General features: G+C 42.9%; 1 protein-coding gene across 1 annotated transcript in view; it reads right to left on the reverse strand.

The window, feature by feature from the left end:
• Positions 1 to 5,921: 5,921 nt before the first annotated feature.
• The window catches only part of LOC115171494 (synaptotagmin-C-like), a 34,210-nt gene continuing 13,567 nt past the window's right edge, over positions 5,922 to 26,564 (reverse strand). The window contains exons 5-12 of the mRNA XM_029728374.1: positions 20,739 to 20,921; positions 18,262 to 18,388; positions 17,235 to 17,453; positions 13,638 to 13,758; positions 11,161 to 11,332; positions 7,203 to 7,332; positions 6,630 to 6,720; positions 5,922 to 6,158 (exon numbers count right to left, since the gene is read on the reverse strand). Of these exons, the coding sequence (XP_029584234.1) occupies positions 6,634 to 6,720; positions 7,203 to 7,332; positions 11,161 to 11,332; positions 13,638 to 13,758; positions 17,235 to 17,453; positions 18,262 to 18,388; positions 20,739 to 20,921 (1,039 nt within the window). The 3' untranslated portion in view covers positions 5,922 to 6,158; positions 6,630 to 6,633. The remainder of the gene's footprint in view (positions 6,159 to 6,629; positions 6,721 to 7,202; positions 7,333 to 11,160; positions 11,333 to 13,637; positions 13,759 to 17,234; positions 17,454 to 18,261; positions 18,389 to 20,738; positions 20,922 to 26,564) is intronic.

Consider the following 26,564-nt stretch of genomic DNA (forward strand, 5'->3'; position numbering starts at 1 on the left):
GGTGACATTTATGAACATTTATGGAGGCATAACATTAAGTTGAAAAAGTGAAATTGTATATGGAGGGGACTGAAAAGTGTAGCCATATTGCATATGATGAGTCTTACACCGCACAGTGAATATTTATATTTTTGTCACATAGATATGAGGTTTACATTCCCTTTATCTATATGGTGTCGTTGCTTTCTTTCCTTGCTAAATTCAAAAACACCAAAGACTCACCCACAGCAATGACATCTATATTTAATTAGATAACAGAATACATTACCATTATATATAGTAATGAGTAATATATTAGCAATAACGCGCAGCTGACAGCTTCCTAATAAATCCCTCCAGTGTGATAGAAACAGCTCTATGTATTGTATTGCACACACCTCCCCCAGTCTCCCTCCCTCTCTGCTTCTTTCAGCTCACTGAACTGAGTGAAATGTCTTTCCGCCGAAATTATTTTTTTTGCACGGTGGGAACGTTGCCATGGAGACAGCAGTTCCCCAGCCCCTTCACACACCTCCAGCCCCCCCCCCCCCCCCCTGAACTGTTCTCATGCTGCTCACACTGCCAAAGTGCTGCAGGTGCCCCATTCGCCCCTAGACAAGTGTGTCTATATACAGACCTGTTCTCCGCCGCCTCTCCCTCACACACAAACACACTCACTCTCACACACACACTCTTTCGCTTCCATTCCTTGTCTTTTTAATTCATCTCCTCATCCACTCCCTGCCTTCCCCTTTCTCTGTGTCATTCCCCCTCACTCTCTTAATCCTTTCCTACTCCTCTCTCTTTGTCACACACACGTACATGTATGAAAGCGCACACACACACACTTCCCCCTGGGTTGGTGTAGCAGAGTTTAAGTGTGCTGATAGTGGGCATGACTGTAATGCTCAGTTCATAAGGGTATAATCACTGCATGACTTCCCTGGCATTTATATGACTACTAGAAAAGACTCACAAAGCAACAGTAGGTGGCAGACCAGAGAAAGACACACTCAGGGCAGGCAGTAGCACTCCACTTTGCATTTCGATAAAGTGAGGACACAATAAAGAATTCATGACAAAGTGACTAAATAATTACACACGACGATAATGCACGGTAGGAAAGAGAGAGAGGAAGGTTCTATAGGTTCAGAGAAGATTCAATACAGTATTGATACAGATATATATATACAGTGAGGGAAAAAAGTATTTGATCCCCTGCTGATTTTGTGCGTTTGCCCACTGACAAAGAAATGATCAGTCTATAATTTTAATGGTAGGTTTATTTGAACAGTGAGAGACAGAATAACAACAAAAAAATCCAGAAAAACACATGTCAAAAATTTTATAAATTGATTTGCATTTTAATGAGGGAAATAAGTATTTGACCCCTTTGCAAAATATGACTTAGTACTTGGTGGCAAAACCCTTGTTGGCAATCACAGAGGTCAGACGTTTCTTGTAGTTGGCCACCAGTTTTCACACATCTCAGGAGGGATTTTGTCCAACTCCTCTTTGCAGATCTTCTCCAAGTCATTAAGGTTTCGAGGCTGACGTTTGGCAACTCGAACCTTCAGCTCCCTCCACAGATTTTCTATGGGATTAAGGTCTGGAGACTGGCTAGGCCACTCCAGGACCTTAATGTGCTTCTTCTTGAGCCACTCCTTTGTTGCCTTGGCCGTGTGTTTTGGGTCATTGTCATGCTGGAATACCCATCCATGACCCATTTTCAATGCCCTGGCTGAGGGAAGGAGGTTTTCACCCAAGATTTGACGGTACATGGCCCCGTCCATCGTCCCTTTGATGCGGGGAAGTTGTCCTGTCCCCTTAGCAGAAAAACACCCCCAAAGCATAATGTTTCCACCTCCATGTTTGACGGTGGGGATGGTGTTCTTGGGGTCATAGGCAGCATTCCTCCTCCTCCAAACACGGCGAGTTGAGTTGATGCCAAAGAGCTCCATTTTGGTCTCATCTGACCACAACACTTTCACCCAGTTGTTCTCTGAATCATTCAGATGTTCATTGGTAAACTTCAGACGAGCATGTATATGTGTTTTCTTGAGCAGGGGGACCTTGCGGGTGCTGCAGGATTTCAGTCCTTCACGGCGTAGTGTGTTACCAATTGTTTTCTTGGTGACTATGGTCCCAGCTGCCTTGAGATCATTGACAAGATCCTCCCGTGTAGTTCTGGGCTGATTCCTCACCGTTCTCATGATCATTGCAACTCCGCGAGGTGAGATCTTGCATGGAGCCCCAGGCCGAGGGAGATTGACAGTTCTTTTGTGTTTCTTCCATTTGCGAATAATCGCACCAACTGTTGTCACCTTCTCACCAAGCTGCTTGGCGATGGTCTTGTAGCCCATTCCAGCCTTGTGTAGGTCTACAATCTTGTCCCTGACATCCTTGGAGAGCTCTTTGGTCTTGGCCATGGTGGAGAGTTTGGAATCTGATTGATTGATTGCTTCTGTGGACAGGTGTCTTTTATACAGGTAACAAGCTGAGATTAGGAGCACTCCCTTTAAGAGTGTGCTCCTAATCTCAGCTCGTTACCTGTATAAAAGACACCTGGGAGCCAGAAATCTTTCTGATTGAGAGGGGGTCAAATACTTATTTCCCTCATTAAAATGCAAATCAATTTATAACATTTTTGACATGTGTTTTTCTGGATTTTTTGTTGTTATTCTGTCTCACTGTTCAAATAAACCTACCATAAAAATTATAGACTGATCATTTCTTTGTAAGTGGGAAAACGTACAAAATCAGCAGGGGATCAAATACTTTTTTCCCTCACTGTATATATAGGTCCAGTGTGTGTAGGCTACTGTATACGTACATAATACACAAGGCTTGCACACACACACACCTACTTCACACACAGTGATTAATAAACAAACACACACAGAATGAGGCTGGATGATACATATCCTTTATTTCCATGATCATTGCTTCAGCCACACCATCTCCCACACGTTCACCTACATCATCTTCCTCTTCACCCTCCTCCCCCTAGTTCTCTGGCTGAAATAAGCATCCTGACTGAATGTCTCACTTCTGTTCAAATGTCTATTTATCTGTTTAACCCATATAAAAAGTAAACTTCTGAAGAAATTATATTTTTTAAAAAGAATCAAAAATTAAATCAGGAATAACTATTTAATGAAGATATACAGGATAAACAATGTTATTTATCATCATTGTTTTGATTACAGAGATAACGATTGCTAGGTCTCCATTTGTCATTAGTAGTATTAATATCAAGTTCATTGTCAGGTTTTGCTTAAAGCATCACTTATTTAATTTTCATTGCATCAAGTTGACATCATTCATGTTAATATAAGCATGCACACACGTTTCCCCATGTCCATTCAGAACTGCACTAACACTGAGAGAGACAGAGGAGAGAGGAGTCCTACACACAGAGAGAGCGGGCAAGATGTGGGGAAAAGGGAGTTTTCAGGAAATAGAGCGGGAGAACCAGCAATCAAAGAGAGCGAGAGAGAGAGAGCGCAAGAGAGCGAGAGAGAGAGAGGCAGGCAGGCATAGAAAGAGATAAAGGGGCAAGAGAAAGGTATATTTAGAGAGAGCGAGAGAGAGACAGAGAGAGAGCGAGAGAGACAGGTATAGAAAGAGATAAAGGGGCAAGAGAAAGGTATATTTAGAGAGAGAGAGAGAGAGAGAAAGAGAGAGAGAAAGACAGGTATAGAAAGAGATAAAGGGGCAAGAGAAAGGTATATTTAGAGAGAGAGAGAAAGAGAGAGAGAAAGACAGGTATAGAAAGAGATAAAGGGGCAAGAGAAAGGTATATTTAGAGAGAGAGAGACAGAGAAAAAGAGAGAGAGAAAGACAGGTATAGAAAGAGATAAAGGGGCAAGAGAAAGGTATATTTAGAGAGAGAGAGAGAGAGAGAGAGAAAGAGAGAGACAGGTATAGAACGAGATAAAGGGGCAAGAGAAAGGTATATTTAGAGAGAGTGAGAGAGGTGGAGGGTAATACTGAGAGCACACTAGCAACCTCCAGTGCTGAGTGAGTACTAACACCACAGTGTTATGGGGCAGAGAATCATGTGGACTGTGAGGGATGGAGACAGAGCCTGGGGATAGGCCAATGGATCAATACTATAGAGGCAGATCAATGACCTCCCAGAACAACCTGAGCTGACATAGAGTTCCAGATGGAAAACTTCTGGCTATGATATGGGATATACGGCTTTAATCTGTGTACATACCAAGCATACCAGTAAGCATCCCTGCACTTCCTTGGCCTGAAGTTGGAATAGTAACTGCATCCCCCTGAATGTGTTTACGGGGAAATGGCAGCCATAGCATTAGTAGTGCTAACTGTTAGTTGAGGTTATAGTAGCAGAAGTGGTGGTAGACATGGTTCTCTCATGGCAGTAGCCACATGGTGCTTAAAGAGCAAGTGCAGAGCGTAAACAGGGGGTCGTCGTATTTCACTAAAGATAAAGGACATGGCTACCCCCTCTCTGTCTCCCCGTTTGGAGGGCCTGCTAGGGGACATAAAGGAGTCATTACTCAGCCCCAAAATTCTTACCTCAAGTAATCAAAACATATCTATCACGGTGCCAACTGGTTTCCCCTCAGACACAGTACACATTTACTAAAAGAAGTACACAACCAACACAGTTACTTAGATCAGGCAGGGGGGGCACCTTTGAGTGACTGACAGCTGATCTGGGAAACAACACAGACAATACACTCTAATCTCTGTGAGAGTCCGACTGTTCATCAGGGATCATAAGTATCCCACTCCCCACCAAGTGCAATGGGTCCTACACAAAAATGGTTCCTCTAAGACACACAGGACAGAAGACACATTTTGTTCAAAGACAGGAGTTTCAGTCTGTGGATGCTAGGAATGGTGTGGAGCCGTGAGGACAGGTAGAAGATAGGGACGGCATGAGCACAGAAACGTGTCACACAGAAGGTCACAGTGACACACACACAGACACAGGCATACACACACACAGACGCACACAAATACAAAACACACACACACAAACACAGAAATACACACAAATCAAAGCAACACAAATGTGTGTGTCCTTCTAACATTGTCGTCCAGTCGGAGACATGATGGACTGCAGACAATTTTTATCTTTTCAAATTAAATAATGTCTTTCCGAAAAACAAAATCTTGGAATGATAGAAAAATTGGATATAATGGTGAAATCCTTCCCTGTGGGATACATTTCCAGTAAGTGCACTCCAAGCCGAGCAGGTCCGTCCTCATCACAGTTCCCCTGTAGAGTCCTCTGGGATAAAGTCTGCCAGTATGTCCAAACAGTGGAACACTATTCCTGTAACATCCCAAGGCGCTCAAATAGTTCAGGTCTTCAAGTACTCACGGTCACATCCTTAGTGGATCGTAAAAAAATGGTATGGATAAATTCCTTTCTGGATGATTATATTACACAAACCCCCAAAACCAAACAAATAGAAAAATAAAAGCAAATTCATATTAATGAGCACCATGAAGAAGGTGACAATAATGAGGCGAAGGGACACATTTCAAGGTTACGTAACATGCTTCAGCAGATGGGTTCATCCACATTTCTCCCTCCCCTGACATCAATAATAACGACCGGCAAAGGTTCCTTCCACCAGCTAAAAGAAGCCAGAAAAGCCCAGATCCAGAGGGTAGGCCCAAACCAGGCCTCAAGAATGGACTAGACTAGAGTCTCCACAACTGATGTTTGTCCTGCTGAAAACACTACATGGATGTTTCCTAACTCCTACACTTGTATACTAATGGCCTAAAGTAAAGCATTGACACGTTTGTCTTTTGAAGTCCACACAGTGCAGAAACCTTAGGCCCAGGTGTGATTGGAGGGAGAAATGTGCATCATCACACTCCTCCTGGATGAATTACTGGCTCTAACCTGAAGCACTGTGTGTGTGTGTGTGTGTGTGTGTGTGTGTGTGTGTGTGTGTGTGTGTGTGTGTGTGTGTGTCTCAGCGTTCTAAGGGTTGCTTGTATAGAATGTAGAATCTGTTTCCTGTGCTTTGTTGCGACAGGACAGGAGTTGGAATATTCAGCAGTAGCAGTAGAACAGCAGTAGCAGTCGATGTGTCTCCATATCTCTCTTTGTTTGATGGAGAGAATTATTCACAGATGAGCAGAAAGAAAGGAAAGTCTAGAACTGGAAAGATGATAATAACCTGGGGAGAAAAGGAGAAAGAGAGAGAGAGAGAGATAAAGTAGGAGAGACAGTGCGGATGAGAAGATACATAAACAGAGAACAGAGCCTCAGAGTACAGTAAGTCAGGGGTGGCGTACACAACATCTAGATGGTACAGATACTCTTGCCTCACAGCTCGTTAATCTAACAGCCTCTGAGTCTCAGCTGGATCACATTCACCAAGGTTATAATCACAAAGCTGTGGTTATATAGGTCCCTCCACAGAAAGCTATGGAATATTGAAAAATTGTGTGTTAGGGTTGGGGTCCACTTCAATAAAGGCAATGCAGGAAATCAATTCAATCTAATTCATGAAGCAGAAATTGCCCGTCCTTTGTAATGACGATGTTTTCTAAATCCTACAACTAATTTGTCTGAATTGGAATGGAAAGGACTCCAACACTGGTCCTGGTACTGCATGTGAAAGCATTGAACCAAGAGTTCTACTCACAGTTCTACTCAGAGTGAGGACTGTCCACCACGATGTGAGGCTTGGGAGAGGCTGCGGGACTCTTTGACACAAATGAGGCCACAAGTTTTTCCTGGAAAAATATATTAAAGCAGAGTTAATATCACCAACACAGACACTGTAAATGTATGGTAAAATAAAAATATGGTGAGTGGATGAATAGACAGACCAGTTGTTGTACAGTATGTATCAAGCATCTCAGAGTAGGAGTGCTGATCTAGGATCAGGTCCCCCCTGTCCGTGTCATCTAATTCAATGTGATCTAAAAGGAAAAACTGATCAGCACTCCTACTCTGAGATGCTTGATACATACGGCCCCCAGACTACTGTATGTATGTGTGGTTACTTACAACGAATGAATAGAAAAACAAAGACTAGTTAGAACAGGGGAAAAGAAGGCCAAGTACAATTACATACATGAAGTAGGAAAATAGAATGAGAGCACAGGCCTGCACAAAAAAGCACTGTAGTCACACACGCCAAACACGCACTCACACACACACACACTCAACGGTACACAGACACACACACACATCACATCATGCACATAATTACCTCGACGAGCTGGTGCCAATGGTCTATGGGTTTGCGGGGGTTGGCCAGCATGGCTGTCCAGTGCTCCCTCCCAGGACCCTCAGCGTCACTGCCCACACGGCACATTCCTATGACCTCATTATGACCAATACTGACCAACCGAGAGAGAGAGAGAGAGAGAGAGACTGTGATGAACAGGCAAAGTAGGCCTCATTTATCAGCCTTGAGTGCTGGGAAAATGAATGCGGCCACAGAGGTTAGATATTCAATAGTGAGCGCACAATATACAGAGGCTATTACAAAGGTTTCAATACCAATGGAGAGCACATTCATATCATACACAAACACGCATGCATGCACACACACAAACAAGCATCGAACTATAGAGATGCTATAACCTGGGTTTTAAATGCATAAAAGATAACACACACACACACACATAACTATAGAGATACTATAACCTTCAACATGGGTTTAATAATAGATAAAGAAAACACAAACACACACCAGCCAGGCGATGGTGTGATGATGGAGGGTGTGAGTGCCAGACAGAGAAACACTGGCATGGTTACACAGTGTCTCACCACCAGACACTATTTCCATTAGCATTAGCATAAATCATGTTTATTCATGAGGAGCCCATCCTCATGTAAAACAGGAGGCGTCCGCCTGGAGTCTGACTCACAGGGACAATCAGCTACGTGTTCAACAGACCACTGCTACACACCAACCAAATAACAACGTCTATCAACGGTACAGACCCACATAGTACTAACTACACACCAACCAAATAACGTCTATCAATGTTATAGACTGACCCATGCTAGTACACAACAACCAAATAACCACATCTATTAAAGTAACTGTCCAGTGAAAATCACACTTTTCAAAGTTCATATTCTGCTAATTCATACCCAAATAATTGTGTTAATTCATCCTATACTCGTATTAGTGGCCAAAGCATGAATTGGAGATAAAAACACCTCAAACTTGTATCTCATAAAGACCGTTTCAAAAATGCTTGCTATTTCCTCATAGAGTATGGTGTCATAGTCCTGAAGAGGATGAGCTGGCAAATCAGCGGTCTAGAGGATGATATTTTTAACGACCGGTATACACCCACACCATTCTATTGTTGGGGTACACCCACACTATACCAACACAGAAAAGCTTCTTAACATACATAATTAAAAAAAAATTGGAAGGAAAACTTTTCACTCATATTGTAAGAAATAATAGGTCATATTTAACACTGGACAGTTATTTTAAGGTAACAGAATGACCCATCCTACTACACACCAACATCTATCAACGTAATAGACCCACACAGTGCTAACTACACACCAACCAAATAATAACCACCATCAACATACGTTACACATGATCCAGTACTAACTACACACCAACCAAATAATAACCACCATCAACATACATTACACATGATCCAGTACTAACTACACACCAACCAAATAATAACCACCATCAACATACGTTACACATGATCCAGTACTAACTACACACCAACCAAATAATAACCACCATCAACATACATTACACATGATCCAGTACTAACTACACACCAACCAAATAATAACCACCATCAACATACGTTACACATGATCCAGTACTAACTACACACCAACCAAATAATAACCACCATCAACATACGTTACACATGATCCAGTACTAACTACACACCAACCAAATAATAACCACCATCAACATACGTTACACATGATCCAGTACTAACTACACACCAACCAAATAATAACCACCATCAACATACATTACACATGATCCAGTACTAACTACACACCAACCAAATAATAACCACCATCAACATACGTTACACATGATCCAGTACTAACTACACACCGACCCAATAACAACCACCATCAACATACGTTACACATGATCCAGTACTAACTACACACCAACCAAATAATAACCACCATCAACATACGTTACACATGATCCAGTACTAACTACACACCGACCCAATAACAATGTCTATCAACGTAACAGAGTGCTAACTACAAGGTTATTATTGTTTATATTCCTGTTAGTTTTAAGATTTTTATTTGAAATTCAGTTAGTTTTCAGATCTACTTTACCTTATTTTTATTTTGTTTACTTTTTATAAAAACATGCATATAGCTTTTGTGTTTTTTGGAATGTCACTTCTTTCCACTGTGGGGCAGTAATGCATAACGTGATGGGTCAGGTCATAGGTTAGGTTAGGTTTAAAGGTAGACTCAGGGAGATGATGTAGATGCACCAAGTAAACAGTAGTGGTGGGTCAATTTGACTGCAGTAGACTGCAAGTTTCTGCAGTTGCTCTTCACCAACTTCATCCTGCAGTCATCACCTGCATTGTGGGAGGCTCTATTGTCAACCAATCATTAGTTTAGCTTGAAAACCCTGTTCGATTTTTGCCCCCAAAAAACATAATTCATGATGTTTTTTATTTTATTTAGTTTTGGAGGCAGTACAATTTTCATTTTTTCAAACGGGTTTGTTAATTATTTTAATTAAATGTACTTAATGGTTTTGAGTGATGATTAGTCATAATTCGTTTTTTTTTTTTTTTTCAGTTTACTATAATACCTTGCTACACACCATAAAAATAACACCTACCAACAACAGACATACCCTTATCTAACAATTAACATCAGACATACCCTTATCTAACAATTAACATCAGACATACCCTTATCTAACAATTAACATCAGACATACCCTTATCTAACAATTAACATCAGACATACCCTTATCTAACAATTAACATCAGACATACCCTTATCTAACAATTAACAACAGACATACCCTTATCTAACAATTAACAACAGACATACCCTTATCTAACAATTAACAACAGACATACCCTTATCTAACAATTAACATCAGACATACCCTTATCTAACAATTAACATCAGACATACCCTTATCTAACAATTAACAACAGACATACCCTTATCTAACAATTAACAACAGACATACCCTTATCTAACAATTAACATCAGACATACCCTTATCTAACAATTAACAACAGACATACCCTTATCTAACAATTAACATCAGACATACCCTTATCTAACAATTAACATCAGACATACCCTTATCTAACAATTAACAACAGACATACCCTTATCTAACAATTAACAACAGACATACCCTTATCTAACAATTAACATCAGACATACCCTTATCTAACAATTAACATCAGACATACCCTTATCTAACAATTAACAACAGACATACCCTTATCTAACAATTAACAACAGACATACCCTTATCTAACAATTAACATCAGACATACCCTTATCTAACAATTAACATCAGACATACCCTTATCTAACAATTAACATCAGACATACCCTTATCTAACAATTAACAACAGACATACCCTTATCTAACAATTAACATCAGACATACCCTTATCTAACAATTAACATCAGACATACCCTTATCTAACAATTAACATCAGACATACCCTTATATAACAATTAACAACAGACATACCCTTATCTAACAATTAACAACAGACATACCCTTATCTAACAATTAACATCAGACATACCCTTATATAACAATTAACAACAGACATACCCTTATCTAACAATTAACATCAGACATACCCTTATCTAACAATTAACAACAGACATACCCTTATCTAACAATTTACATCAGACATACCCTTATCTAACAATTAACAACAGACATACCCTTATCTAACAATTAACAACAGACATACCCTTATCTAACAATTAACATCATACCCTTATCTAACAATTAACATCATACATACCCTTATCTAACAATTAACAACAGACATACCCTTATCTAACAATTAACAACAGCAGCCATCCAAATAAATAGTCAGTATTATAATGGTATCAATTACATCCACATCCCACACAAAGTTCTAAAACTCCCATTGTCCAGTAATAAAGTAATAACAGCCCAGGTCTGTTCTTACCAGTCGTAGTCCATGACAGCGATGATGATGGACACCCTGTCGATGTCCTCATGAGGGATGTCAAAGACCAGAGCCTCGTTGTAGGTGGGGTTCAACGTATTCTTCTTAATGGATGTCTTCCTCTTCTTTAGCCTGCGGCCGTCACATATCAGAGAAGCCTTCACGTACGGGTCTGAGAGAAGGAGAAAGAGGGAGGGAGGGAGGGAGGGAGGGAGGGAGAAAAAGAGAGAGAAAGAAATAGAGGAAGAGAATGGAAGAAAGAGAAAGAGAGGGACAAAGATATGAGACAAACCTTGAGCAGGCTATTAACAACTTATACTCCCACGTCCAGGCATCTGTCTTTAACACATAAAAGACATACAAATCAAGGCCCCTTGGACGAGGCGGATTAAGGCCAATTACCACAGAATACAAACTGCCGCTCTAGTCCGTTGTAGCACTTACAGAACACTGAGAGTTGCCTTTTGATTTTATACCTTTGTTAGGCATTCTAATAATCTCCTAATCAGAAAAGCAATAATAACGGTGTGGCCTCATAATTTAGCGTGTAATTTCATCAGTATAGTAACTGTTACTGTGGTAATGCAGGATCATCACATCCTCACAGGCAGGATTAATAACTCAATTACTTTAGTTAGGCGTTCATTCATTAAATCATCATCAGCTACCTAAGTCCCAGCCATCAATCAGGCCAGGACATGATTGTGTTTAAAGCGTTTGGTTGTTTGTTGGCTGCGGTTTTTAGCACTCCAACGTTTATGATTTTTGCTATTTGCTTGTGTTTCCAACATTGCCACAAAACAGATTTTTGACACTTCATTGTGTTTGGAACAGTTTAACAGTATTTATTTGGGAAATATTTACAGAGTGTAACATATCAATATTCAAATATTCATGAATTCAGTCAATTGATGTGTTTGCTCCATCTGTTTATGCAGGCCTAATTGCATTCAAATAATAGTTGAAATACAAAATGTATGATGTGAGTCTTGTCAGGCTGTTTCTAACAGAAGAGACAATCCCCAGTGCTGTGATCAGTGTGCTGTCAGTGTGCTGCGGTCAGTGTGCTGCGGTCAGTGTGCTGCGGTCAGTGTACTGCGGTCAGTGTGCTGCTGTCAGTGTGCTGCTGTCAGTGTGCTGCGGTCAGTGTGCTGCGGTCAGTGTGCTGCGGTCAGTGTACTGCGGTCAGTGTGCTGCTGTTAGTGTGCTGCGGTCAGTGTGCTGCGGTCAGTGTGCTGCGGTCAGTGTACTGCGGTCAGTGTGCTGCGGTCAGTGTGCTGCGGTCAGTGTGCTGCGGTCAGTGTGCTGCGGTCAGTGTGCTGCGGTCAGTGTGCTGCTGTCAGTGTGCTGTTGTCAGTGTGCTGCTGTCAGTGTGCTGCGGTCAGTGTGCTGCGGTCAGTGTGCTGCGGTCAGTGTGCTGCGGTCAGTGTACTGCGGTCAGTGTGCTGCGGTCAGTGTGCTGTTGTCAGTGTGCTGTTGTCAGTGTGCTGCGGTCAGGGTGCTGCGGTCAGTGTGCTGCTGTCAGTGTGCTGCGGTCAGTGTGCTGCGGTCAGTGTGCTGCGGTCTCCTCTCTCCCACAGGTCCACAGAAAGACCCTAAACCCTATGCTGCTGTCAGTGTGCTGCTGTCAGTGTGCTGCTGTCAGTGTGCTGCGGTCAGTGTGCTGAGGTCAGTGTGCTGCGGTCAGTGTGCTGAGGTCAGTGTGCTGTTGTCAGTGTGCTGCTGGCAGTGTACTGCGGTCAGTGTGCTGCGGTCAGTGTGCTGCGGTCAGTGTGCTGCTGTCAGTGTGCTGCGGTCAGTGTACTGCGGTCAGTGTGCTGCTGTCAGTGTGCTGCTGTCAGTGTGCTGCGGTCAGTGTGCTGCGGTCAGTGTGCTGCGGTCAGTGTACTGCGGTCAGTGTGCTGCGGTCAGTGTGCTGTTGTCAGTGTGCTGTTGTCAGTGTGCTGCGGTCAGGGTGCTGCGGTCAGTGTGCTGCTGTCAGTGTGCTGCGGTCAGTGTGCTGCGGTCAGTGTGCTGCGGTCTCCTCTCTCCCACAGGTCCACAGAAAGACCCTAAGCCCTATGCTGCTGTCAGTGTGCTGCTGTCAGTGTGCTGCTGTCAGTGTGCTGCGGTCAGTGTGCTGCGGTCAGTGTGCTGCGGTCAGTGTGCTGAGGTCAGTGTGCTGTTGTCAGTGTGCTGCTGGCAGTGTACTGCGGTCAGTGTGCTGCGGTCAGTGTGCTGCGGTCAGTGTGCTGCTGTCAGTGTGCTGCGGTCAGTGTACTGCGGTCAGTGTGCTGCTGTCAGTGTGCTGCTGTCAGTGTGCTGCGGTCAGTGTGCTGCGGTCAGTGTGCTGCGGTCAGTGTACTGCGGTCAGTGTGCTGCGGTCAGTGTGCTGCGGTCAGTGTGCTGCGGTCAGTGTGCTGCTGTCAGTGTACTGCGGTCAGTGTGCAGCTGTCAGTGTGCTGCTGTCAGTGTGCTGCGGTCAGTAGGTAAGTCACCTGAGAAGCCGGTGAGGTCCATGGCTTTAAGGTTGGTGGCCTTGATGACGGTGGCGGTGAGCCGACCTGCCGTAGGCAGGTAACACAGAGAGAAGTTCAGCTCCCCCAGGTCAGCCTTCTCCTGTATAACACACACACACACACACAGAGGTCAGAGGTCAGGGTTCAAACAGGGATCCCAGCAAACGTGTGGTAAACACTCAGCCAGTAATACCCAAAGAGCCACAGGCTGAGAGCAGGGTCTGTAAAAGAGACCACCATCTTGCATTTGGTTTGCTAATGAAGCAGGCATCATTGATAATTGCCACAGAGACATGACAGGTGTCACAATCTAAACGGGCAGCATATTCAAACTGAAGGCAACTGTCATCACAGTACATTAATGAAATGTCAATCTTTCAATGTCCCCAAGAAGATAAAAGTTAAATTGCGCTAGATCTAAAGGCTATTTAAACACTCTCCCCTGCTTCCTCCTAACTCGGCACAGCCAGTGGTCATGGTGGTGGCATAGTGGCATAGCAGTGGCATTATAGTGGCATAGGGGTGGCATTATAGTGACATAGCGGCGGCATTATAGTGACATAACGGCGGCATTATAGTGGCATAGCGGCAGCATTATAGTGGCATAGCGGTGGCATTATAGTGGCATAGCGGCGGCATTATAGTGGCATAGCGGCGGCATTATAGTGGCATAGCGGCGGTATTATAGTGGCATAGCGGTGGCATTATAGTGGCATGGCGGCGGCATTATAGTGGCATAGTGGCGGCATTATAGTGGCATAGCAGTGGCATTATAGTGGCATTATAGTGGCATAGCAGTGGCATTATTGTGGCATATGGTGGCATATGGAGGCATAAGGTGGCATAGCGGCGGCATTATAGTGGCATAGCAGTGGCATTATAGTGGTATAGCGGCGGCATTATAGTGGCATAGCGGCGGCATTATAGTGGCATGGCGGCGGCATTATAGTGGCATAGTGGCGGCATTATAGTGGCATAGCAGTGGCATTATAGTGGCATAGCAGTGGCATTATAGTGGCATAGCAGTGGCATTATAGTGGCATTATAGTGGCATAGCAGTGGCATTATTGTGGCATATGGAGGCATAAGGTGGCATAGCGGCGGCATTATAGTGGCATAGCAGTGGCATTATAGTGGTATAGCGGCGGCATTATAGTGGCATAGGGGTGGCATTATAGTGGCATAGCGGTGGCATTATAGTGGCATAGCAATGGCATTATAGTGGCATAGCAGTGGCATTATAGTGGCATAGCGGTGGCATTATAGTGGCATAGCAGTGGCATTATAGTGGCATAGCAGTGGCATAGCAGTGGCATATGGTGGCATATGGAGGCATAAGGTGGCATAGCGGCGGCATTATAGTGGCATAGCGGCGGTATTATAGTGGCATAGTGGTGGCATTATAGTGGCATGGCGGCGGCATTATAGTGGCATGGCGGTGGCATTATAGTGGCATAGCGGCGGCACTATAGTGACATAGTGGCGGCATTATAGTGGCATAGCGGCGGCACTATAGTGGCATAGTGGTGGCATTATAGTGGCATAGCGGCAGCATTATAGTGGCATAGCGGTGGCATTATAGTGGCATAGTGGCGGCATTATAGTGGCATAGCAGTGGCATTATAGTGGCATAGCAGTGGCATTATAGTGGCATAGCAGTGGCATTATAGTGGCATTATAGTGGCATAGCAGTGGCATTATTGTGGCATATGGTGGCATATGGAGGCATAAGGTGGCATAGCGGCGGCATTATAGTGGCATAGCAGTGGCATTATAGTGGTATAGCGGCGGCATTATAGTGGCATAGCGGCGGCATTATAGTGGCATGGCGGCGGCATTATAGTGGCGGCATTATAGTGGCATAGCAGTGGCATTATAGTGGCATAGCAGTGGCATTAGAGTGGCATAGCAGTGGCATTATAGTGGCATTATAGTGGCATTATTGTGGCATATGGTGGCATATGGAGGCATAAGGTGGCATAGCGGCGGCATTATAGTGGCATAGCAGTGGCATTATAGTGGTATAGCGGCGGCATTATAGTGGCATAGGGGTGGCATTATAGTGGCATAGCGGTGGCATTATAGTGGCATAGCAATGGCATTATAGTGGCATAGCAGTGGCATTATAGTGGCATAGCGGTGGCATTATAGTGGCATAGCAGTGGCATTATAGTGGCATAGCAGTGGCATAGCAGTGGCATATGGTGGCATATGGAGGCATAAGGTGGCATAGCGGCGGCATTATAGTGGCATAGCGGTGGCATTATAGTGGCATAGCGGCGGTATTATAGTGGCATAGTGGTGGCATTATAGTGGCATGGCGGCGGCATTATAGTGGCATGGCGGTGGCATTATAGTGGCATAGCGGCGGCACTATAGTGGCATAGTGGCGGCATTATAGTGGCATAGCGGCGGCACTATAGTGGCATAGTGGTGGCATTATAGTGGCATAGCGGCAGCATTATAGTGGCATAGCGGTGGCATTATAGTGGCATAGCGGTGGCACTATAGTGGCATAGGGGTGGCATTATAGTGGCATCATAGTGGCATTATAGTGGCATTATAGTGGTGGTAAAGTTATAGTGGCATAGCGGTGGCATTATAGTGGCATAGTGGTGGCATTATAGTGGCATTATAGTGGTGGTATAATTATAGTGGCATAGCGGTGGCATTATAGTGGCATAGTGGTGGCATTATAGTGGCATTATAGTGGTGGTATAATTATAGTGGCATAGCGGTGGCATTATAGTTGCATAGCGGTGGCATTATAGTGGTATAGTGGTGGCATTATAGTGGCATATTGGTGGTATAGTGGTAGCATTATAGTGGCATATTGGTGGCATAGTGGTGGTATAGTGGTGACATTATAGTGGCATAGTGGTGGTATAGTAGTGGCATAGTGGTGGTATAGTGGTGGCATTATAGTGGCATAGTGTTGGCATTATAGTGGCATAGCGGTGGCATTATAGTGGCATAGTGGTGGTATAGTGGTGGCATTATAGTGGCATATTGGTGGTATAGTGGTAGCATTATAGTGGCATATTGGTGGTATAGTGGTGGCATTATAGTGGCATAGTGGTGCTATAGTGGTGACATTAAAGTGGCATAGTGGTGGTATAGTGGTGGCATTATAGTGACATTATATTGGCGGCATTATAGTGGCATAGTGGTGGCATTATAGTGGCATAGTGGTGGTATAGTGGTGGCATTATAGAGACATAGTAGTGGCATTATAGTGGCATAGTGGTGGCATTATAGTGGCGGCATTATAGAGGCATAGTGGTGGTATTATAGTGGCGGCATTATAGAGGCATAGTGGTGGCATTATAGTGGCATAGTGGTGGCATTATAGTGTCATAGTGGTGGCATTATAGTGGCATATCGGTGGCATAGTGGTGGTATTGTGGTAGCATTATAGTGGCATAGTGTTGGCATTATAGTGGCATTATAGCGGCATAGTGGTGGCATTATAGTGACATAGTGGTGATATTATAGTGGTATAGTGGTGTCATCATGGTAACATAGTGGTGGCATTGCGTTGGCATTATGATGTCAGGCATGGGCTCTCTCTCTCACCGCAGTGCCCTCCACGATGTCCCTCCAGACAGGCTTTTCCCCTGTGCCCTCGCTGAAGTCCAGAAGGTTGTCCACAACCACCTGGCCAATCAGGTCATGTCTGGAGAAGCGGTCAAAGTCGTAGACAGAGAAGTGTAGCTTCCGGGAGTGCAGCTCTGCCAGGGGGACACCGAACTGGAACGTCTCGTTGAAGATAGGGTTTAGGGTCTTTCTGTGGACCTGTGGGAGAGAGGAGAGGGGGGAATTGAGGAGGGAGAGCGGGATAGAGGTAAAGATGTGAAGGGGGGAGAAAGGGGAAGGAGAGGGAGAGAGGGGGGGAGAGGGAGAGAGAGAACAAGAGTCAACAAGAGAGTATGCTAGACAGCCTAACATATTTATTCAGATTAGGCTGAACAAAATATCAGCTAATTCCAATGTGTAAGGGAGGAGACTATGCATTTATAAATTATAATAAATTACTGACAATAATTTAGAATAAAATCCCAACTTGAGAAACGGCAATGAAACTCTCTCGTGGTAATGCATACACAAATCTCTCGTGGTAATGCATACACAAATCTCTCGTGGTAATGCATACACAAATCTCTCGTGGTAATGCAAACACAAATCTCTCGTGGTAATGCATATACAAATCTCTCGTGGTAATGCATACACAAATCTCTTGTGGTAATGCATACACAAATCTCTCGTGGTAAGGCATACACAAATCTCTTGTGGTAATGCATATACAAATCTCTGGGTGACATCAATGGATGATTCACACAGAACTCCAAGTAATGCCTGAACACATTTCTCAATTGGCATCAGAGTGAAACTACACGTTTGTCAGGTTAGTATTTTACTGTGCCTTCAAACTGGACTGAAAACCAGCCCCATTTGTGTGAAAACTGACAAGTGTAATAAATGACAGCCTGATCCCAGATCTGTTTGCACTCTTCCAAGGTATTTATGGTCATTGGCAAGACAGCACAAACAGATCTGGGATCAGGCTTGATAAATGTGTTACATTTTACATTTTAGTCATTACCTTGGTCTGGAACTTCTTCTTCCTGTCTGGCAGTAGGTAGATCTTGACGTAGGGGTCTGAGAAGCCGTTGGCGTCCTTGGCAGCCAGGTCTACAGCCTTCAGGATCTTCACCACTAGCTGCTCTGTACTGCAGACGGGGACACACATATACAATCTATGTTAGACTCACCGTCTGGGACACACACACACAACACAATCTATATGTCAAACTTAACTGGGCAGACATAGGGCTACAGAGTAGATAGAGACAGTGGAGTGGTTAGGAGAGTATGTTGTATCTATGGAGTGGGTCGATGGGGATCCATTGAGGTCTAGGATGAAGCAACCCTTGACACTGATTTAAGGGTTTACTCCCTACTAATGGAGAATTTGAGGAAGGTTGATCTGTGAATGAGAGCAACTTCTACAAGTAGCATAATCCATTGCTACAAAGCCACAGATTGGCTCCAGCAGTTCCAGTGAGAGAAGCCAAGCCATTAATACTCCTCATAGTAGGCTATTCCACTGTGTTATGGTCAGTCTGGGTCACACACACGCCCACACACACACATACACAGTCTTGCACATATACACACACACGCGCGAAGACGTCCGTCTAAACCGCCTACGTCCAGTGGTCTGTCTGCAGAACTACTGATGAGGGATTTAATTAAGAGAGTGAAGATGGCTGGCAGGCCTTTAATCAGACCTCATTATACCCTGTCTTTCTGCGTTAACGAGCGTGTCACCACTTCATTACGGGCCTTTAGGAGCACAGCGTGAACTCTGGGGAAGAGAGCACCACCAGGCTATAGCCAATAGCAGCTCAGATAAACACACTGTTTAATCATCTGGCCCAATCAGGACTGAGATAAGCCTGTTGACGACACGATTGCATCCAATCAGGTTTCATGTTTATCATGCAATCACGTCCAATTAAGGAAATCAGGTAAACATGCCAATCCTACAATCACATCAAATCAGGGATAAGATTAATACCGTTATTAGTAAATTAAGAAGTTATATTTAAATTGGATAAACACGTTAATCAGAGAAACATGTCCAATTAGTATTTCTTAAGTCTATCTACTTACTTTAAGTCCAGTATCATCTCCGCTTGGAAGTCGATACACACTGTCAGTACGTGTTGGGAACTGTAGTCCTTATGACTATGAGCAGTGTAGTTTTATAAAGCATAATTGAAAATGCCAGGTGAGGCCTGTATAAAAGCTGGCCCTGATGGCATGTCACATTCAACATCATTACCTTATTACAACAACAAACACTGTAGTGTTCCTACACTCATGTCCGTTTGAACATCAAGACAACAAAGAGCAGGAACAAAAGACAACCTTTAAAAATATATATATATATATTTAACCTTTATTTAACTAGGCAAGTCAGTTAAGAACACATTCTTATTTACAATGACGGCCTACTAACACGGTCCCAGAAGCACTCGGAAGAAAATACACCTATTACTGATCTGTCAGAGGGAAATTCGCTCTACTATTCCTCACAGACAATGGCTGGAAACCACCCTATTCCCACAGCACTAATGTGTCAGCGTTTAACTACAGTGTCAATAGAAAATACATTTCCCAGAGGGCCGAGGGAAAATTGACATTGTTGCCCTGACTGCTATTCCCCAAATGTGCTCGGGTCTAGCACGTTAACATTGATGTATGGTAAATACATTACAATTATCCCACACAGTGCTAACGGTGTGAAGAGATGGTGACACACATTATATCTCTCTCTCCCGCTCTCTCTGTCTGTCTCCTCTCTCTCCCGCTCTCTCCCACACCCTCCGTCCGTCCGTCCCTCCCTCCCTCTGTGTGTCTGTAATTCGTGCTATAACAGTCTGGTGTTATTATGTGTTGACAGGATCTGCTGTTTAAAGTAGCTCACCATATATAATTCATGACCCTAACTGCCTCTCACTCCCTTGTTTTTCCAACATCAGCACTTTCTTTCTCCATTGTAATGTTTCTCTGTGTGACGGCAGAGAGAAAGGACCCCACCAGGCAGCCACAGAGCCACACATAGACTGAGACTGAACAAGCAGACTGTACTACACTGCCCCTGCTCTCTCCCTCCTCTCCTCTGTCCTCCCTCCATCTTCCCATCTTCAACCCTCCGAAGGGGGGCACGCCCACCATTTACATAAACAGAGCTGCAGAAAACCTACAACGGGGGCATGCATGACTAATGCACTCAAGGTTTGGAAAATTAGACAATTACAATAACAATGTCTATCTATCTATCTTGTGTACACTACTTAGTCCATAATGTAAAAGTATATATGGGTGAAAAAAACGACCCACTGTGTGATACTTGACACTGCAATGATAGAATTTCTAGGGCAAGTACCTTAAGTCAGCTGTGATGACAGAGCAGCTGTTGATCCTCTGTCTAAGCCTTAATGTAATGTACATTTAACAGTGCACTCAGACCGAGGTGTGAAGAGGATTAATTAAGTGAATCGGTTCACTCACTTGAAGGCGTAGCGCAGGAGGAAGCTGATCTTGCCGCAATTGTCCCCCGTTTTCCCTTCCCCCTGGTCGCCCCCACGCAGTCTGTAGAGTTCTGGTTTGATTTGGCCAATGCTGGTCACCTGCTCGCTCTTCTCCTCACCATGGAAATCAGGGCTGGACAACTGGTGAGTCATGGGCTTGGGCCTGGGGAGAGAGAAGGGCTTAATAGACACATTAACACTCACTGGAGACAGACAGGGTTAAAGGAGAAGTTCTCTTTTTTTACAGCCAAATCTACATTTTTTAAGTAAATGGCATGTTATAGAAGGGTCCAGATACCTTTTTTTGTGATTTCAGTTGTTTTTGAGAAACTTACCCCAAACAGAAAAGCCCTTCATTATCCTCATTGTGCAGTACAGGGGCCCTGAAAAAACATGAACAAATGCTCCAAAAACACCCAAATATGTCCTTTTAGAAATGACAACGCTCTCAGTATAGTGATACAGGTCTTTAGATGTGGTACATATGAATTGTGTCATTACGAACTTTATCAGCAATGTTATATTCCATTTTGTGCTACTCGAGCCGTTTCCCCTATCCAGCTGTTCCATTCTCTGTTTAGACTGCTGCTATAGGTAACTACCAAATGAAAGGAAACTCCATAATAAAGTGTCTTAATAGGGCGCTGGGCTTCCACGAGCCGCCAGAACAGCTTCAATGGTTCTACAAATGCCTGGAACCTACTGTGTGGAAGTACATTGCAGAATAATAGTGAAGACATCAAAACTATGAAATAACACATATGGAATCATGCTTTCAATATACCTTGTATCCCTCATTTACTCAAGTGTTTCCTTTATTTTGGCAGTTGCCTGTAGAATGGACGGAGTAGTATCGCTCAAGTCGCAACAAAATGGAATAAAACGTTACGGATAAAGTTTGGAATGACACATTTTCATGTGTACCACATCTAATGACCTGCATCACTATACTGAGGGCTTTGCCGTTTCTAAAAAGACGTATTTGTGTGTTTTTTGGAGCCTTTTTTCATGTTTTTTCAGGGCCCCTGTACTGCACAACGAGGATGAGGAAGTGATTTGCTGTTTGGGGTAAGTTTCCCAAAAACAAGTGAAATCACAAAAAAGGTGTCTGGACCCTTCTATAACATGGCATTTACATAAAAAATAGAAACATGGCTGTAAAAAAGAAAACAGAATAAGACACTAAAAAGATCGATAGGGTTAATTCACAGACATACATTCACTGGAGAGACAGACAGGGTTAATACACAGAATAACACTCAGAAAATGTATACACTAGACAACCAATCACAGAAATGTGATGACCCTTAGATAATATAATTATCACATACTTAAAAATATATACAGTACCAGTTGAAAATGTGGACACACCTACTCATTCAAGGGTTTTTCTTTATTTTTACTAATTTCTACATTTTAGAATAATAGTGAAGACATCAGAACTATGAAATAACACATAGGGAATCATGTAGTAACCAAAAAAGTGTTAACAAATCAAAATATATTTTAGATTTAAGATTCTTCAAAGTAGCCACCCTTTGCCTTGATGACAGCTTTGTACACTTTTGGCATTCTCTCAACCAGCTACATGAGGAATGCTTTTCCAACAGTCTTGAAGGAGTTCACACATATGCTGAGCACTTGTTGGCTGCTTTTCCTTCACTCTGCAGTCCAACTCATCCCAAACCATCTCAAGTAGAGGTCGACCGATTATGATTTTTAAACGCCGATACCGATTATTGGAGGACCGGGGAAAAAGCCGGTACCGATTACTCGGCCATTTGTAATTTTTTTTATTTGTAATAATGACAATTACAACAATACTGAATTAACACTTATTTTAACTTAATATAATACATCAATAAAATCAATTTAGCCTCAAATAAATAACGAAACATGTTCAATTTAGTTTAAATAATGCAAAAACAAAGTGTTGGAGAAGAAAGTAAAAGTGCAATATGTGCCATGTAAGAAAGCTAACGTTTAAGTTCCTTGCTCAGAACATGAGAACATATGAAAGCTGGTGGTTCCTTTTAACATGAGTCTTCAATATTCCCAGGTAAGACGTTTTAGGTTGTAGTTATTATAGAAATTATAGGACTATTTCTCTCTGTACGATTTGTATTTCATATACCTTTGACTATTGGATGTTCTTATAGGCACTTTAGTATTGCCAGTGTAACAGTATAGCTTCCGTCCCTCTCCTTGCTCCTACCTGGGCTTGAACCAGGAACACATCGACAACAGCCACCCTCGAAGATGTGTTACCCATGCAGAGGAAGGGGAAAAACTACTCCAAGTCTCAGAGCGAGTGACGTTTGAAACGCTATTAGCGCGGACCCGCTAACTAGCTAGCCATTTCACATCGGTTACACCAGCCTAATCTTGGGAGTTGACAGGCTTGAAGTCATAAACAGTGCAATGCATTGCGAAGAGCTGCTGGCAAAACGCACGAAAGTGCTGTTTTGAATGAATGCTTACGAGCCTGCTGCTGCCTACCATCGCTCAGTCAGACTGCTCTATCAAATCATAGACTTAATTATAATATAATAACACACAGAAACACGAGCCTTAGGTCATTAATCTGGTCGAATCTGGAAAATATCACGTTTATTCTTTCAGTGAAATACGGAACTGTTCCGTATTTTATCTAACGGGTGGCATCCATAAGTCAAAATGTTCCTGTTACATCGCACAACCTTCAATGTTATGTCATAATTACGTAAAATTCTGGCAAATTAGTTCGCAACGAGCCAGGTGGCCCAAACTGTTGCATATACCCTGACTCTGCGTGCAATGAACAGAAGAGAAGTGACAGAATTTCACCTGGTTAATATTGCCTGCTAACCTGGATTTCTTTTAGCTAAATATGCAGGTTTAAAAAATATATACTTCTGTGTATTGATTTTAAGAAAGGCATTGATGTTTATGGTTAGGTACAGTCATGCAACGATTGTGCTTTTTTTGCAAATGCGCTTTTGTTAAATCATCCCCCGTTTGGCGAAGTTGGCTGTCTTTGTTAGGAAGAAATAGTATTCACACAGTTTGCAACGAGCCAGGCGGCCCAAACTGCTGCATATACCCTGACTCTGTTGCAGAGGTGACACATTTTCCCTAGTTAAAAGAAATTCATGTTAGCAGGCATTATTAACTAAATATGCAGGTTTAAAAATATATACTTGTGTATTGATTTTAAGAAAGACATTGATGTTTATGATTAGATACAAGTTGGAGCAACGACCGTCCTTTTTCGCGAATGCGCACCGCATCGATTATATGCAACGCAGGACAGGCTAGATAAACTAGTAATATCATCAACCATGTGTAGTTAACTAGTGATTATGATTGATTGATTGATTGTTTTTATAAGATAAGTTTAATGCTAGCTAGCAACTTATCTTGGCTTCTTACTGCATTTGTGTAAAAGGCAGGCTCCTCGTGGAGTGCAATGTAAAGCAGGTGGTTAGAGCATTGGACTAGTTAACCGTAAGGTTGCAAGATTGAATCCCCAAGCTGACAAGGTAAAAATCTGTCGTTCTGCCCCTGAACAAGGCAGTTAACCCACCGTTCCTAGGCCGTCATTGAAAATAAGAATGTGTTCTTAACTGACTTGCCTAGTTAAAAAATATTTATAAAAAAAATATAAAAAATCAGCAAATCGGTGGCCAAAAATACCGATTACCGATTGTTATGAAAACTTGAAATCGGCCGTAATTAATCGGCCATTCCGATTAATCGGTCGACCTCTAATCTCAAGTGGGTTGAGATCGGGTGATTGTGGAGGCCAGGTCATCTGATGCAGCCCTCCATCACTCTCCTTCTTTGTCAAATAGCCCTTACACAGCCTGGAGGTGTGTTGGGTCATTGTCCTGTTGAAAAACAAATGATAGTCCCACTAAGCGCAAACCAGATGGGATGGCGTATCGCTGCAGAATGCTGTGGTAGCCATGCTGGTTAAGTTCTAAATAAAACACAGACAAGTGTCACCTGCAAAGCACCCCCACACATCACACCTCCTCCTCCATGCTTCACGTTGGGAACCACACATGCGGAGATCATCTGTTAACCTACTTTGCATCTCACAAAGACCCGGCGGTTGGAAACAAACATCTCAAATTTGGACTCATCAGACAGATTTCCAACAGTCTAATGCCCATTGCTCATGTTTCTTGGCCCAAGCAAGTCTCTTCTTCTTATTGGTGTCCTTTAGTAGTGGTTTCTGTGCAGCAATTCAACCATGAAGGCCTGATTCACACAGTCTCCTCTGAACAGTTGATGTTGAGATGTGTCTGTTACTTGAACTCTGTGAAGCATTTATTTGGGCTGCAATTTCTGAGGCTGGTAAATCTAATGAACTTATGCTCTGCAGCAAAGGTAACTCTGGGTCTTCCTTTCCTGTGGCGGTCCTCATGAGAGCCAGTTTCATCATAGCGCTTGATGGTTTTTGCAAATGCACTTGAAGAAACTTTCAAAGTTATTGACATTTTCCACATTGACTGACCTTCATGTCTTAAAGTAATGATGGACTGTCATTTCTCTTTGCTTGTTTGAGCTGTTCTTGCCATAATATGGATTTGGTCTTTTACCAAATGGGGCTATTTTCTGATTTGCTCAAATGCATTAATTTGCTCAAACACATTAAGAAGGAAAGAAATTCCACAAATTAACTTTTAACAAGGCACACCTTTTAATTGAAATGCATTCCAGGTGACTACCTCATGAAGCTGGTTGAGAGAATGCCAAGAGTGTGCAAAGGCAAATGGTGGCTACTTTGACAAATATAAAATATATTTTGATTTGTTTAACACTTTGTGGTTACTACATGATTCCATATGTGTTATTTCATAGTTTTGATGTCTTCACTATTATTCTACAATGTAGAAAATAGTAAAAATAAAGAAAAACCCTGGAATGAGTAGGTGTGTCCAAACATTTGACTGGTACTGTATACACAGTGCATTCGGAAAGTATTTAGACCCCTTGATTTTTTCCCACATTTTGTTACTTTACAGCCTTATTCTAAAATGTATTAAATTGTGTTTCCCCTCACCAATCTACACACAATACCCCATAATTTCAAAGCAAAAACAGGTTTAGACATTTTTTTCAAATGTATATAAAAAAATACAAAAAATTGAAATATCACATTTCCATAAGTATTCAGACCCTTTACTTAATACTTTGTTGAAGCACCTTTGGCAGAGATTACAGCCTCAAGTCTTCCTAGGTATGACGCTACAAGCTTGGCACACCTGTATTTGGGGAGTTTCTCACATTCTTCTCTGCAGATCCTCAAGCTCTGTCAGGTTGGATGGGGAGCGTTGCAGCACAGCTATTTTCAGGTCTCTCCAGAGATGTTCGATCGGGCACAAGTCTGGGCTCTGACTGGGCCACTCAAGGACATTCAGAGACTTGTCCCGAAGCCACTCCTGCATTGTCTTGACTTTGTGCTTAAGGTTGGAAGGTGAACCATCGCCCCAGTCTGAGGTCCTGAGCGCTCTCGAGCAGGTCTTCATCAAGGATCTCTCTGTACCTTTGTACTTTTATCCGTTCATCTTTCCCTCGATCCTGACTAGTCTCCCAGTCCCTGCTGCTGAAAAACATTCCCACAACATGATGCTGCCACCACCATGCTTCACATGGTTCCAGGTTTCCTCCAGACGTGACACTTGGCATTCAGGCCAAAGAGTTAAATCTTGGTTTCATCAGACCAGAGAATCTTGTTTCTCATGGTCTGTGAGTCTTTAGGTGTCTTTTGGCAAACTCCAAGTGGGCTGTCATGTGCCTTTTACTGAGGAGTGGCTTC

The sequence above is a fragment of the Salmo trutta genome, chromosome 32 (genome assembly GCF_901001165.1).
Source record: "Salmo trutta chromosome 32, fSalTru1.1, whole genome shotgun sequence".
Taxonomy (NCBI): Eukaryota; Metazoa; Chordata; class Actinopteri; order Salmoniformes; family Salmonidae; genus Salmo; species Salmo trutta.